This window comes from Anopheles merus, chromosome 2L, assembly GCF_017562075.2.
Source record: "Anopheles merus strain MAF chromosome 2L, AmerM5.1, whole genome shotgun sequence".
NCBI classification, from domain to species: domain Eukaryota; kingdom Metazoa; phylum Arthropoda; class Insecta; order Diptera; family Culicidae; genus Anopheles; species Anopheles merus.
The window spans coordinates 23,519,657-23,536,620 of NC_054083.1; the positions used below are offsets into that span (position 1 = coordinate 23,519,657).

The window sequence follows — 16,964 nt, forward strand, 5'->3', positions numbered from 1 at the left end:
ATATTCTATAGTGTTGTGTGTTTTAATCATGCATGCATTCGATGCACATGATGTTCGGGTTTCTTTCTCTTTTATCGTTTGTTGTTTTTCACTTTTTTCAGAAAAAAAACAATAAAGCTATTTTATTATCCTTCTTTCACTTTCGTTTCTTCACTTTTCTCTTTCTCTTTCCTCTCTTTCCTAATTCTAAACCAAAGGTACATTCGTGCAACGATTCTTTCCCCCTTCCCTTGCTCCATCCCATTCCCCCTTCCAGTTCCCACAGTCCCTTCCCATCTTCCCCCTCCCCTTCTCCCTTCCCGCTTAACGAAGGTTGTTGTTTTGTTTTTTGTTGTAGTTTTTTTGTGTTTCATTTTTATTATTAATTATTACACGATTATTATTACTAACGACTTTATTACAAAATATAAAACAAGTAAAAGGGTAGCGGCGGCGAAGACGAAAAATAATGCTTTAAAACAAAACCCAAACGCTATTTTAAGTAGGTGTAGGTGTGTTAAGGAAATTGGGGAAATAGGGTAACAGATTGAAAAATAAGAAGGGTGAAAGTAGAGGAAAATTGTAAAGTAGAGCAGTATAGATAGAGAATGGAGTGAACAGTGGAACGAGGTAAGAAAATGAGAAAGAAAAGTAAAGTAGAATAGATTAGTGTACTAAACTTATGCGTATAAACGGCTTAAAATTCTAGCTTCTAGAAAGAAAATGTATAAAGAAAGATGGAAAAAGTAGATAAAACAAAACAATAATCGTAAACTACAAAGACAGAAGAAACTCTTCTGAAAACACATCAAGGTAAGGTACCCAATTTTTTTGTTTGTTTGTTTGTTTGTTTCACTTTTTCACTCTCTCTCTCTTATCTCTCGCTTCGGTCTCTCATTTTTCATATCTTCTTTTTGTTTGTCTTCTCACGCGTGACTGTTTTGCTTTTTTTTTGTAATATCGCATTTTCTTTTTGCTTCATTTTGCTTTAGCCTTTGTTTTCTTTTCTTCTATTTGTGATGTAGTGTGTGGTTGTGGTTGCACGTTTTCTTTACACTTACACTTATTTTATACACATTACACACGATTTTTGCATCTTTTTCGTTTCGTTTTTTCCTCCCCAATTCTGGTTGCGTATTTGTTGTTGTGTGTGTGTTTTGCGCTACGGTTTTGCACAGCTAGTTTTTGCGTTACTTTTGCGTTATGCGAGTATGTGTGCGGAGTTCTAGTGAGCTCGGGAAACCAGAAAGTTTGTGTGTTTTGTGGTGCAGTAGTGTTTTTGTGTTTAAATTTTGACCTCCCTCTTCTAGCCTAATTCACACTACGCGTGCCCAAAACGAAAGAGCAACGAATGATCCAAGATAGAAAATGGTCCGCCGCCTTCAGGCGAGCATTAGATCAGGGAGAAGAGATTGATTCGAGATGCCAACGGAGCGAAAAGGAAAAGAAAAGAGGAAAAACGACACTAAAACAGTGGGCACTTTTTTTCCTTTCGTTTGTTTTTCTACATCCTAATAGTGTCGTCCTACTACTGCCTAATAATATATCACTGTGGCAAATTATGATTTTCAATCTAATAATATTTCCACGGTTTTGTTTGTTTGTTTGTTTGTTTGTGTGTGTGTGTGTTTTTAGCTCTTTAAGTTTAGCTTCTTCGCTTTGTTTTCTTTTTTTTCTTCTTTTTGCACACCTAACGATCACGATCGCATTCCTGTTTCGCTGTACTGTTACTGGCTGGCGGCTGCTGGAATGTTTTGTTTTTTTTCTTCAAATAACATTGGTCTGTTTTTTCTTCCTCTTCTTCTTCTTCTTCTTCTTTACCTTCTTCTTCTTCGACTAAACAACTAGCTACGTATGTTTTTACCGGCTTTTTTCCTATTCTTTTAACCTTACATCGCTGTCCTGTGGCTCTGCCTTCTTCACACACGCCTGTCCTGTCGAGTTGAGGGGTGATGATTGCTACCCTGCCCTGATGATTGCTGCCTCGTGTAAATGGGATCATTTATGTTCATTGTGTGTGGATTAAGGAGAAGAAATAAATGATAAAAAGCAATCAATTATGTCAATTAACTCTTAAACAATATCTGTTTGTTTGTTTGACTAATAACTTCTTGTAGCAGCTTTTTTGTTTTAGATTTTTTCATTCATATTTGTTGTTATTTTGCCGATATATTTTGTTTGCTTTTATCAATCTGCTAAACAGTACATATCCAACCCGATTTAAATTACTTTCAAACGTGTGTTGCTTGTAGTTATTTCTTTGTTGCCTTTTTCTATCTAAAATATTTATATGTGCTGCTTTTCCCAATAAGCGCACTATTTATAATGTATTTTTTATGTTCTTCTTATCTTTTGTTCATGTGAAGCGAGGATACGTTTTTGACTTCTACATTTCCCATCGGTTTGTGTGTGTGTGTGTGTGTGTGTGTGTGTGTGTGTGTGTGTGTGTGTGTGTGTGTGTGTGTGTGTGTGTGTGTGTGTGTGTGTGTGTGTGTGTGTGTGTGTGTGTGTGTGTGTGTGTGTGTGTGTGTTTTTCGCACACTCTTTCCTATCTTCTTCCTTTATCTAGCACATCCACTACACTAATGACAGATAACAGACACGCTCACAAACACACGAGAAGAGATTTTGTGTTTTTTTTTGGTCACCCTAGCTAGATGGTTCGCTCCGTACGGGCAAACCAGCACCAAATCATATGTACAAGGTACGAGAGATAATCCTACGCAAAACGACGACTCACTACTTCAAATACAACGCATGTCCCCCTCCCACGGAACACTACTCGGAACTTCCACTTCTACTACACACCTCCATCGATCCTTTCCACTTCGCTTCAACAAACACGTTTGTACTTTGAAAAGGCATTTCATTTTAGTTCATGTGTTGTTTCTGTAGCTGTATGTGTTGCTGCTTTGTGAGTGTGTATTATGTGTGTGTGAATGAGCAGGACCATGCCGCCAACAATCCTGTTTTTGATTGGGATAGGCTAAAAGGGGACAAAAAGTTTACATCGAAAAATATATCGTTTTGTTTCTAAGCATTCCTCCTGCTGGGAGCGGCAAAAGTCCTGCAAATGGGGGGTTTGTGGAGGGGTGGATTCTAATCTTCTACCACATTCGGCTCCTTCTTCTGCTTCTTGCTGCCGTGTCCTAGCTCCCCTCTCTGAATGCTACTGAAAGCTAACACACATCGTTCAAGGCGTTTCTACAGTGTTTTGGTTTGCTTCTATTTCTCCATCTGTGTTTCAGGAGTAAGTTACTTTAGAAACTATTTTTTTTGTTCTTTTCCCTATCCTTTTCTGTATTTGTAAGTAATGGTTTGTTTGTATTTATGGTTTGTTTTGGTAACGTTGTGTATTGTGTGTTTGTTGTATTGTTTTACTTCCCCCGCCCCTTTTCATAAAGCTTTACGACCACGCTTGTACAGCTACATATTAATCACATACACACCACACTAATACACGAACAGTGCGTAACTTTGTAAAGAGTGATGCATATATTCGGAACACATTCGATACTCGATTTCATTACTTGGTTTTCATTGTTTAACGATTTGTCCGCTTCTCGCAAGCAACACACATTTGAAAGGTTGGATTTGGAAGGCGTGAAGAAAAAGGAGCATAAATAAAAGGAAATGTCTTAAAAGGGTACAGAATAAAATAAAAGAGAATAGAAAGTAGAGGAAAAGTGTTGAAAATAATAGAACAGACAATAAAAGAGCAGAAAAGAGCTGGAAGAACCCCAGAGAAGAAAATATACTGTTGCAAAAAGGTACATACTGAAAATGAGAATAAAATTCGACAGTGTGTAACTGGTAGCCGTTCTATTAGTGAACAGAGATTCAAAAGAATAAGAAAATGTAAAATAAATAGCCAATACCAACAACAGAGAAAAAAGTTTAAAGCAACGAAAAATAACAGAAAAAATAGAATAGAGCACAGAAAAAAACCATAACAAGAAACAAAGAAAGGACAGAAAGCATAAAAGCAAGAGAGAATGGAAATAAATAAAAAAGAAACAGTTTAACAATAGCAAGATAATATATATTATTGAACCATATCTAAAAAAGACGCCGCACACATTATGAGACAAGCGTTGTATGAGTGCAGGAAACAGAGCAGGAGTAGTAGTAGTAGTAGAAGTAGTAGTAAACAGTAGTAGATCAGATAGTAAAACAGAAAATAGAACATAGAACAGAACACAAGAGCGAGAAAAAATAAAGAAGAAGAAGAACATAAATGGCAACATTTGACCGCGTTGTCACCCCTTTAAAGCCAAGAACAGGAGATGGAATGTAAAGAATGCCCTTAAACACAATACGTACACGCTACTATTTACAATGTAAAGAGAAAATTTGTTTGCTGTACCGCTGTTTGCTGTTTTTCCCCTCTTTTGTGTCCTTTTCTTCTTCTCTTTTCCCGGCTACGCTATTTTTCTTCTTTTCTGCGTTGGCATCCATCTCTTTCTCTCTTCTGCTCTAACGCCCGCTTATCTTGCTAACTCTTGAAAGATTTATCTTTCGTGTGTTTTCTCTTCCTGGATCATTCGCCGCTGTGTTTGTGGTTTTTACTTTTACATTTCTTAAATCTTTCAATTCACGCATTTCATTTTTAGTTACAGTAGGCTTATTTTGCTGTGTAAATAGACGGATTCATTCGGCCTTTTTTGTTTGTTTTATGTAGGTATTTTCTGCTGTTCTGCTGCCAGTTTGTTGCTCAGTTTTACTCATACTACTTGTGTGAGTTGCTGTTTGTGATGCACGTCGAAAGCGGTTTTAAAATCTGTGCTATTGCGCATAATGGGTTTTGTGGATTATTTTTGCGGGAGGGTATTATTACACTATTACTTGCACTTTACATTTTACATTGTGTTTTGTTTTTTGTTTTCTTACGTTTGTTTTGTAGATATTCGGTAACATTCTGTTGCTGACTATTCAGGTTTTGAGAGTTTTATATATTTATAAATAGTACATCGGTTAGTTCTATTTTTGTTTGTCTCTTAAATGTTGGATTTTTCGCTTTTCTTCACTCGTGGAGACAAGGAAGAAATAAAAGTTAATATCAACAGTTTCTCTCTCTTTCTAGGGGATGTTTGTTTGCTTTTTTTTTGTTTTTGCACATTATGGTAAGTTGGGTGTACACATTATTTTCATAACAGTTAGAACAGTAGTTTTATATACTTTGTATGCTTTGTTTGTTTGTTTGTTTGTTTGCAGTATGCGTGTGTGGTGTGTGGTTTTAGATATTATATCAGTTTGTAACAGCAACGATGGTGTAGTATAGGCATTTATAAACGGTTATCTATTTCTGTGTGTGTGTGTTTTTTTTCTTTTTGTATTAAAGTTTCCGTTACTGTACTGCACTGCCAGTATTTGTTGAAACCGTTCCCAGTTTACGGCCCATTGTATGCTGCGTGAAAAGGGGAGGAATTTCCAAAGAAAAAAGTCGGCCATACCGGTTAATCACCTGGCACCAATGATGATAAAACATGAAACACAATCACAAGCGCAATAACCGGGAGAGGAAAAGAAACAACACTCTCTCCGAGACACACAAAGCCAAAGGCAGGATGCTGCAGCGCCTGTTGCACTGCAAATTGCACTACACAAAAACGCATCACGCTTCCCCAGTAGCTCCCCATTCCGGCGATGGGTGGTTTAAAACCCTCTTCAAAAAACGAAAGAAAAAAAGATAAACCGAAAACTATAAACCAAACCGAACCGGCAAAGCGTACGCATGAAACGGACTGTTGCTGTCTACTAAACCCCGCTTCTTATTAAACCTTGCCTCACTTACTAATTCTGCGTATTTTTTTCCTTATCTACTTTCTTGCTTGTTTTTTAGTTTGTTTTGTTTTGTAATGTAATCATGATTTTTGCTTTAACATTTAGTGAACACTTAGTTTTAGATCCTTTGTTTCCTTTTATATGTGTGTGTGTTGTTTTGTTGTTGCTGTATGCGTATTATTGTGTGTTGTGTTTTTCTTCCTACTCACCCTCTCTTCGGCTTCTTCGTTTTTAGTACAGCTACACTATTAGTTTCTATCACTACTAAAAACCTCCCAACATTCCCTTCACACGCACACACACACACGCACACACTCGCTTTCTCTCCTTTTCTAGATCACTATTAACACACGTGCGTGTGCGCACTTAGTACTTAGTATTTTTTAGCAAAGTGGTTGCCTTTCCTATCCTCCCGGATTTTTTCTCTCTTTCTTTTCCATTTTCTTTTGCATTTGCTGTTTGTAGTGGGGTAAGTGTGTTAAAACATAAACAAAATTTACAATCCTTTTCCCATCACACTACTCATGCAATTTTAAACATACTGTAGGTGTGTGTGTGTGTGTGTTTTTTCTTCTCCTTTTCTTAGCTTCTTCTCAAACTTATATATAACAAACTGTACATATATTTATCTTTGCGTTTCTTTAAACGATCTTTTCATTTGCATTTGTTTTGTTTGCGTAAAAAAACGTAGTGATTTCACGTGCACAAGTGCACACGTACACACAGAACACTCACACACACACACACACACACACACACGGAGCACGCAGGTGCGCCATGGCGGTGGCCATACGGAGCCTCCCCCATTGAAGAGGGGTGTGTGGTTTGTAATTTAGCGTCCTAATGGCAAATCGTCCACAACATCTTTCTCCCATTTCAATTTGCGTTAGAAGATTTAAAATAATTTCCACTCTCCCGATGGAGTAACCATCTCTCTCTATCTCTTTCTTCCTATCTAACCTCTATACATATCACCGATTCGATTCCCTTCCTGGCTACACTGCTGCTACTTACACTGCACGATCGTTACAGTGGGACACACGCTTAAATGAATAGCCACAGGTGAAGAGACCGCACAAAGCTACTCTTCCGATGCAGTGTTTAGCAATCTACATCCTGCAAGGCCTGGGCCCTCACTTCTACTATTTGCTTTTGCTGCCCATGCTGCTCCCGCCCGTTGCCAAACACACAATAAATAGAGAATAAAACATTTCTGGTAGTTTTCGCTGAGATGCAGTTGGTAACGACAAGTTAATGTGTGTGTGATTTTGTTGGTTTCTTCTATTGAGTGTAGGTGTGTGTGTGTGTGTGCGTCACATAATGTATTCTAGAGTTAGGCGGTTTGTTCATATTGTTTTGAAAGGACCTACTACACTCATTGCACAATTTCATTCCGATTCTTCCCGATGCTCGTAATTACATTAAATCACCATCATTTCTAAAATTTGTTTCATCACACCTGGTAGCCGTTTTTTAGTGTACGTTCGTCAAGGTTTGGGGATTTTCTTTTCTTTTTTTTACACATATACGCGCCCGAACACTTACAAACACACATACACACACACATACACTCTATAACGATCCTTGACCGTTCGGGTGCTGTATTCTATCGCTGTCTATTCCCTAGCTACTACAAACACTACTAACCCCTAATACCACGTTTACTTAAGAGAAGAAAAAAAACGAACTAAAAGATATTAAAAAAACAATAAACAAATAGCAAAATTTGTTTCGCGACGATTCGTGTTTTTGTGTCCGTGTGTGCGTGTGCTTAAAGAGCCTTAAAGATCGATAACGTTAAACCTTAATTAACGATAGTAACGAGGATGGTGGATAAGTGAAGTAACATACGAGACACACATACACACACACGCGCGCTAAAGGGAAGGACACTTGCAAAAGCCTGCCTCGTTCCCTTCATTCCGGAATTTTAAGTCTAGCGAGCGGAAACAACTGAGTTTAAGTATACACACAAATACATCTCACATCCTTGCCCTCTTCCTCAAGTGACCTCTTTTTTGTGGAGATTAAAACAATAACATCCTGGACGTGATTGCACGAGTATGTGTGTGTGTGTGATTGTTTGTGCGTGCGTGTGTAGATGTGCACGTGCGCTTACGTGCGTCTCGCGATGTTGCCTGTTGGTGATTTGGGGTGGATTGAAATGGACAGCAAGAAGCAAGCATCAGCTCCACTATTGGATTGGTTCTTTCGGTCACTCGCGCGCCTCCGCTGTTCATTCCTCCGCCTCAGCTGCACGCGTTACACGACGATAACCACCGACCGGATGATGGTGGTGGTGGTGGAGGGGCTGCACCGGTGGCAGTGCGGCCGATGGTGGTGCTGGTGGTTGTGGTGGGTTCGGTTCAACCGGCCAGCTTCATTTCCGCTTGGCATGCAGCATCTCCATCAGCAGCGTTTGGGAGGGTGCACTGCCGGCACAGTGCTTGATGTACAGATGCTCCTCGCCCCGTGCTGCCATTCCGTGAATCTCCGGAATAATACTGAGCAACTTACTGAACTTGTCCTGGAAATGGAGTAAATGGAGAGCAATCGTTAGTATCAAGCAAAGGAAGCAACAAGCGATGGATGAACTTGTGCGACTACTTACAGGCACCGACGGATAGCAGGTAAGCGTGTAGTCCAGCAGGGCCGCTTGCACGTTCTCGTAGCCCTCGACGACCGTCTTTCGGTTGGTGATCCCCCGGACATCTGTTAAAGAAGAGAAGAAAGGAAATGTTTAGTAACCGATGGCAATGACAGCACCGATCAGCACACCGGTCACTTACCGGGATTCAGCAGCAGCAAGAACTTCATGCAGATGTAGTCGCCGACGTCAAACTTGAGCTCCTGCAGCTTGTTCTGCAGCTCGTTAAAGTGCTCGGCCAGGCTCGGCACGCCCAGCAGCCCTAAACCTAAGAGATCAAACTTCTGCCCGTTGTGCAGGGTGGTTTCGTCCGGCAGCCCGTTGTGCAGGCGCTGGTGTATATGGTCGAGCACCAGCATATCCGACCAGCTGTTCTGGAGGAGCTTCATCTGATCGTCAACCTGCAAGCGATAGGAGAAGAAAGAAAGATATTCGTTTAGTATGCGTGTGTGTCGAGTGTGATCGAGATGATTGGAAGACGCACAACGATCTTGTTGTCCTTGTGAGATTTAACAGCAAAAGAAAGAAGAAAATAACGCAAAAAAAAACACTGCAACACGTCGCCGTTCACTGTAAGTGGGGAGGAAAAAGGCCCCAAGAAGACTTTGCGAGATCCTAGTCACTTGGTAAACGGGGGCCTTTGCAAGCAGCGCCCCTAACAATCACTTGACCATGGCCCAGATTTTCTCCCAGATCTTTCGCGCTCACTCCCTCTCTCTATTCGAATCTTCGAAATCGTCTGTCAATTTTTTGCGCATCGCCGCCGCGCAATTCCAATTCGCACCGTTTGCAAACTTCGCAAAATGTTCTGCTCGAAACGTTGGTGATTCGTTTCCATTACCGATCGCGGTGGCCAGCGCAATTTACGATCAATTACTCATTAAATGCTTGAGTTTTTGTTTTGCTTGCTTGTTTCCCTTTCCATGGTGCATTTTTACTGCATTGTTGATGGTGCTGTTGCTTTGTACGTTCTGCAGCCGCGTGTCATTTTCCTTTCGGTGCGCGACTAATTTCCACGGCTTCACTCACAATCAATCTCAGCACATTGCTGCACCAGAAGGTTGGACACGAAACATGTTGCACAACGGTTTTTATGATTCTCCAGCGTTGAACAGCATCGAAATGAACGCTGTGAAAATTGGGAATTGTTGCGAGTGCTATGGGCGGTGGTGGTGGTGGTGGTGGTGGTGGTGGTGGTGGATTATTAGTTCGTCATAAAGCTACAAGATTGACAATAGTGGTCTGTTTGAATGAATGAGTTAATGATTCACTTTGCCAAGCGAATGGTTTGCAGGGTTTGAAACGAATAATTTTTATCCAAACAACACAACTCCACACAACTAGTTAACTATGCCAGATTACAGGGCTGTGCTACTTCATTTACAGGTCATGAAACCAATACATTGCCTATTCTGGTTCAAGAACTGCACCTATGCCGGAACTGAATCATAAACCCTTACCTACTTTGATACCGATCATGAACCCATACTGTTTCTGGAACCAATCATGAACCCATACTGGTCCTGGAACCGATCATGAACACATACCGGTCCTGAAACCTATCATGGACCCATGCCGGTCCTGGAACCTATCATGAACCCATACCGATCCAGAAATAGCTCCCGATTTCATGCATTTCCGGGAACAGTACCTGGAACTGTATTGGATTCGGAACGATACAGGAGATTGGTTCGGGACTATACTTCCATCTAAACCGTTACAGTTCCAGTTTCAGTCGACAAACCATACTCGATAGTACATGTGCAGCCGTAGCAATAGTGTAGGCATAATCGTAGGAATAAGCGTATGAGTTTTAGTATAATTTGTATAGCGATAAAGCTTGTTGGTGAACTCTTTGGTACTTAAAATATTCAAACCATTGCGTTTTGCATTTGAATGCAGTCATCATCTTTCATTTCACCATTCAAGACTTCAGTGAAGAAAAGGAATTAAGCTTTTGAGTAATCCAAAAACGCTTTAATTATCAAGAATAACGCTAATTTAATCTTCCTTAGTGCTGGCTCGTGCCCTCAATATTGAAGTGACGCCTGATTTATCGATTCTTTTTTTTTTCTTCAGTAGCGCTAAAAAAGTAATCCTAAAATAAAGCTTCCATACAATAACCATCCCTCTAGCAGCGTACAATCTTCCCAGCGCCATGCGCCACCGAACACGTTGCCAACGCCATGTGACACTGTTAGCACAGACAAAAAAAAAACACAAGCACAGGCGAACGGATCGGCCTCTCCACTCTCACGAAGATTGAAATGGAGCAGATTAAATCCACCACTGCTCGGGTATTGAATAAAGAAGCCTCCACCCAGCTGCCCATTCCCATCAGCGTTCTATTCTAACCCTTTCTCCTCGCGTCTTCACAACAGCCCATCGAGGTATACCCCCGTTTTTATACACTGCACATCCTTGCCGAGCCACTCCTACTCCCGCTGCCCTGCCACTACACTGCTCTGACCCAATGACCCAGTTTAGATAGTGGTAGGAAATTTATTTTCAGCCGGGTCCTGTGGCGATATTAGCTTCGATGAAAGTGATATGAGATGTACGCAGTACACCCTCACCCATACATCCCGCTTCTTATCCTCTCTCTCTCTGTCTCGTTTCTTGATTGAATGCATGCCCACGTGGGCATACAGAGATACACACACAGAGCAGCTGCATCAGCTCTTCTTCAGCGTGCATTTTTGCCTACCGAGTTGGGATGCAATCGAAACAAAAGTGAAAAAAGCATCAAAAGTGAAAGCATTACATCGTTCTATGGGGAAAATGGGTGGGTAAAAAACGCTGTTAGATGCAGCACAAAAGCCACTGTCACTGGCTAAATGCGCCAGAAGAATGGAAGCGAGAGGGAGTAGGTTCTGCTCATCATCAGGCCCATCTTATTTTCTTCTACTCCCCTGCCGTGCCTATCTCTGGACCTCTCCGTCAACATTTCTGCATCTTTTCACACCTCAGCCTACGGTTTTGGCAAAGCGTTTTAAATGATGCTGTCGATGCACAAGATGAGATGAAGACAGGACGATGATCACGCTCATGATGATAATGATGATGATGTTGATAGAAGGATGTGGCTATTTACACGCTGCTTGTTTCGTTCAGCTACTTTTTGCTGTTGTTGTTTTGTTTTATGCTGAAACATAATATCCTAAACAAGAGCTCCAATCTTCCCCCTCCCCCTCACTTGTATGTTACGGTTGGCGAGGAAGAAATATCTTTAGGCCGGGATGAAGCAAACACAAAAGCAAAATTTGCTACACTTTCTATGGGAAGAACATCAGCGCCTGCCCGGAGAGCCTGTGCTACTTTCTCATCTTTTGTAAAACGGGAAGCCAAAGGACCTCAAAAATTCTACCAAGAGGGGCTATATGAGGAGCCGAAGTGGGAGCTACCCTTCTCCCCTGTTTTTGTTGAAAGTGGGCCACAGGCAACCAAACTACTGTATGCTAAGCTGCTCAAAGGAGATGCAGAGAGTGGAGTGAGTAAAATGGCATAGAAACGCTAGAGTGAAGTAAAAAAAAGAAGGGAAAAGTAGAACGCACTTCGCTACTTCATTACGCAATGTAGGCCTCCTCAAATTGGAGCAGGTGGGTAAAGGTTTGCGCCCAAGGAATCCTTTTACAATAAGTGGTGTGTTCCAGTTATTGCTGTTCGGGTGGGGTCCCTCCCCCCCACGGATGGCCTCATTCTTTTAATTTGACCGAATTCCCGACTGTTTACGAGACTATGCATATGAAAAATGGCAATGTTTTGGACATAGTATAGCTTCAGGTGTGTATTTATTATTAAGGTCCTTATAATTGAGGTCTGGACTTCATTTTTTTAGTTGTATAAAATTACAAATAATTTCAATGACAGTTTTAAAACATTTTGTAACCCTTTCTTGAGTTTGGATCTATCCAAAAATTTGTTTTTGTTTACTTGTTTTGCATAAAACGTGAGAGAGAGAGACCCCTCTAGAGACGTCACTGCTTACATCCTGTTTACAGCGCGCCACGCAGACTTCAAAAACAATACTTTGGACACTCGCCGCTGATCGCACATGAGTAACCATTTTCGGGGAGCTCCATAGCCGCTCGGCGACCAAATGAATCATCAATCGTTCTCCCCTCAATAGCAGCGCTAACGGTGGAGAGCGAGAGATAGAGACAGGTGGCAGGAGTGATAATTCTACCGGCTCGAGAACAACAGCACATGAGAACTGGTTCGTACCGGAACACAGCGAACGAACGTGAGACCGCCGTATTTACCACCGCATAAGGCTGGTAAACAAACCACTCTGCAACAGCCCTTCCTGCCCTTAGTCTCGGACAGTCTTAGTGTACAGGGTTCGATTTAATCGGCTACCTAAAACGGTGCAAAGCGAGGGACAATGCCATGCTTGAGCAGTCCTTCCGAAAACGCTCCTCCGGACGCCACTCGGGGAACGACGATCGGCGGCCTTCGACTGTCGGTCGGCCAAGAGAGACGATGTAATGTGCATGTAATTATGGTGTCGGAGATTTCCAGTACCACCGTAAGCCGCAGCTTTGGCGAACGATCGTGCCAGACTTAAATTCGATCGTATTTCTCGATCATTCCACACCCCGCAGAGGCACGAGTACGCGCGCCTGCCTTTGTGCGTTCTAATTTTAGCACTTTGGAAAGAGATTTACGAAACTGTGCGACAAAAACAGCAACAACAACAAAAAAAGGAACACTGAATCACTTCTTTTCGGTTTTGAAAAAGACCATTTTTGGCAGCAAAAAACGCAAACGCACTAAATGATGGGGTGCATTTCAAAACAGATGATGAAGATTCAGAGATGGAGTTTCTGCTTCGTCTCTCTTGGGGACGCACGCTTGGCGATCGCGCAAACGCGTGCCATGTAAAGCGCCACAGACCGAACGCGCATAAATCACCAAATCAGACGAATGTGGTTTTGATTTACGGATCTCTGTGGCCACCTCTGTCTTTCATGCTCGGGAACCCCAAACGATGGCATACTGCAGGGATCCAGCACTGTCTGGGTGATCATTTTGTGTTGGCATTTATTACACGAGTTTTTGCAGCAACAGTTCTTCCACAGCATATGCGTAAAGATTTGTTTGTTTTTCATTCAAACTTTCAAACGCCTAACATCCACCGAAAATGGTTTAATTTTAGTCGATTTTGCCCAAGGGACTTGCAACACCGGTCAAAAGACGTGCGGAGATGCGCCCCAAGCTTCCTTTGCCTTACTCGTTTGCGCCACCCAGCAGCAGCGGGCGCTCTCGAGCCCGTGCTCCAATAACGCAACGCAACGCGCTCCGAAAGAAGGTAAGAAATAAATAAATAAATATATATTGGTACTAAGAAGAGAAAAGAAACCCCGCAGCGAGGCCAATGGCGCTGGTGGTGGTGAAATCGTGCAACCTTGACACGGATTTTCGTTGCCGCTGTGTGACGAGGCGTTCCACAACCGAAAGGGAAAGCTCTGGCAAGGAAAGGACGCAACAACGACGCAACCATCGCACTCGCGCACACTCGTTGAGAGATTCAAGCGTCTTTACGCATCTTCGCGCACTTCAAAAACGTCCAGACACAATGCGCGGTGTCTCAAATCAACGGTGTGGGGAGGCTTTGGAGTTTGTGTCTGTGTGTGGTGGCTTGATTGCACACCAGACCCGCGCGGACCACAGTTGATAAAGAAACGAAAAACAAAATTAAACAAGTTACAGAATATGCACCACCACCAACAGCAGCTGTTGGGATTGGGGAGGGATGGGGGACTGGACGATGAATTATTAATCAGCCATAAATTAAGTCCACCATTTGGGGCCAGAGTCTGGGGTGCGATAGGATTTCGTTGGTTGGGTGGATAGGACCTGTCGTTAAAATGATCTGTGTAGATCGATTTGGTTGAAAGGATCACACATATCTATGGCTGCGCTATTGTATTGACAAACCGTTCAACCGGTATTAGGTTATCGATACATGCTACAGTGACCCACAAAATTAATGCAATACATGTGTGGGATTTGTACAATAGGAAAACTTGTTTTATTTTTCATCAAATTTTATCCATTTCGAGAGCTTGAAAAACATGGAATAAATTGGTCAATATATTAGCAAAAAACGGAAAATATGTTGAGTGTGCCTTCACTTTAGTTCGCCACTGTATTTCCGAAGCATACATAACACACGAAAAAAGCATGTTAGATGAATAAAAAGTGTCATCAATTTTGATTCATTTACATTAAAAAAAAACACTTTGTCCCCTATTTGTCCTAATTGTTCATTAAAGAAATTCCTTGTCGTTTGGTGCCGTGACCAGGATACAATACATCCTTTACGCTGCTAGCCGCGTTGCTATGTATACGACATACAGCTTTTTATTCACAGAATTTCAGAGTAAAGAGATTTACAACACATGTAAATCACGAGAACCACAGTTGCTTACAATCATCGCAAAATATGTAAACCAAAACCATAGTTCCTTCAAAAAAGCTAGCCTGCAAAGCAATTCCGAATTCAGGTTAAGTTCAAACGACCAATCAATCTAGTCCACACTCAACAGGAGGGCGGTCGATTTTTGATTCTCCTTTTTCTAAAAGCCCCAAAAGCCATACTACAGAACGTCTTCCCTAGCAACCGGAAGAAGCGTGCAGGAAAGAGACACTTACAAAGGGCGCACGGAAAAGGAAAGAATGAGAGCAGCCGAGGTACGAAGCTGAAATTAGGTTAAATACCTTCAATCGATTCAATTACATAATGTAGAACACGCAAGCGTGCACATATCTGCGTACAAAAACACACACACACACACACACACACACACACACACACACACACACACACACACACACGGGACACACACGGGGCACATTCCAGCATGAGGGTGATGGTGGATGGATTTAACTATCTACCCTTCCCGTCACCGCTCGCTTGCAATGTAAAATACATTCGCAGTAACGGGTTCGGTAAAGGGGGGCCTTTATTTTTAAATCTAATCCACTTCCTCGGCACCAAAGACCCAGGCCAGGCCCGGTGCCGATTGTGTGTGCGAGCCGGAATCGGCTCCCACCTGACAAACCACCGTGCGAAAACCCCCGTGCGAAACACGTTCTCCGGCCCGGCTTTATTCGTGCTCACGCGAGTACATTTACGCGATGCTGATGGTGCAAGCACGATGCAAGAAATGCATTTTCCGACCGTCCGGTTCTACCGTTCTACCTCACCCCGCGCGGTACCAATTCATTCTCTAATTCCTTCTCTTTGCTGCCTCTTTTTTAGACACCGATCTAGCGCTATGGAATAAACCGTAGCGAGTGAGCCGGTTCGATCATTGCGGAAAGCGAACCCAATTGTAGGGGTCGCTTAAAAGGGTTCGCGAGAGGAAGTGTTTCATCGCCCGGTTTTACCAATGAAAAGTGAAACTTTTGCCCCAGCACAGCACATTCTTGCTGGTTCTCGCTGTTTCTCTTTATTTCGAGAGCGAGAGAAAACACATACACATAGAAGGGGCTTTGCGCCAACGCTCTATTGCACTTGTAACGCATTTTTAGCGTTCGCCGATTGGCAATCATCGAATGCAAACGGTTGTTCGATTTTTCCTTCAACCGGAATGGCACGCCTGAGCAGGGGAAGGGAGTGGGTTTGTGTGGAATTTGGAAGCATTCTGACGAAGGTAACGAAACACCAAACGCACACACACACACATGGTACTAAACACGCTCCTAATGATGAGCCGACCGATGTTACGCTAAACGGTTGCAGTGTCTCGGTTGTCGGTAGTGGATGCTTCTTCGCTCTCTGTAATGGTCTGTCCCTAACCATGGTTTGTCCGAAAGGGCAGCAGCTAGCCCGGCACCGGATTGGCAATTGGTTTCGGGTACGAATTTATGCCCCTCTCCTCACCCTCCATCCGCTTGTCAACGTACGTGCGGAGATCTATGTACAGTGTGCAGACAGACATACATGCAACAAGTTATCTTCACCACCATGGAAACAGAACTCGAAATGAGGGCTCATTAGAGAGCGCACTCCATGGTGATGTGAGGGTTTTTTTTATTATGGCAACGTACAGTAAGCTGTACACTAACGACTCCTCCTAAGGGTGCAAAGGGTGTTGTTGGCAGTTTTTGGGTACTTTTGGAACATGTGTGCGTTTTTTTTTATTTGAGGGGACCTCTCTCATGTAATCCTCTTCACATGTGGTGTGTTACCGTTCAACTCTTGATTGACCTACATCTCTTAATGAACTGCCTAATGTCCCCATGTTGGAAACTATGAGTTTTTTGTGATTTGAAGTAGAAATGATTGGAGTATTGCTGAGATCTAAGTAATAATGTACCGTTGAAATGCCATTTTTTCTAAATAAAATCTCTATCGCATCCTATCGTGCCAATTGGACTGACATCACAATTAGGGAAGGATTGCACTATTTAGTAGCAATTACAAAAACATATCTAATGCAGAGGAAGAAATCAAAACATCAGACTTGTTTATCACCCAAAAACTGACGTAATTCGTGAAAGCCGATTAGTTTTAGTACAAAAAGGCATATGATGAATAAAGTTA

General features: G+C 42.2%; 1 protein-coding gene across 21 annotated transcripts in view; it reads right to left on the minus strand.

Moving 5' to 3' along the window:
• Positions 1-351: 351 nt before the first annotated feature.
• The window catches only part of LOC121594018 (nuclear hormone receptor FTZ-F1), a 127,269-nt gene continuing 110,656 nt past the window's right edge, over positions 352-16,964 (minus strand). For all 21 annotated transcript variants that reach the window (XM_041916866.1, XM_041916865.1, XM_041916872.1 and 18 more), the window contains 3 exons: positions 8,553-8,811; positions 8,375-8,475; positions 352-8,290 (listed from right to left, as the gene is read on the minus strand). In XM_041916866.1, coding sequence (XP_041772800.1) covers positions 8,144-8,290; positions 8,375-8,475; positions 8,553-8,811 — 507 coding nt within the window. In that variant the 3' untranslated portion in view covers positions 352-8,143. The remainder of the gene's footprint in view (positions 8,291-8,374; positions 8,476-8,552; positions 8,812-16,964) is intronic.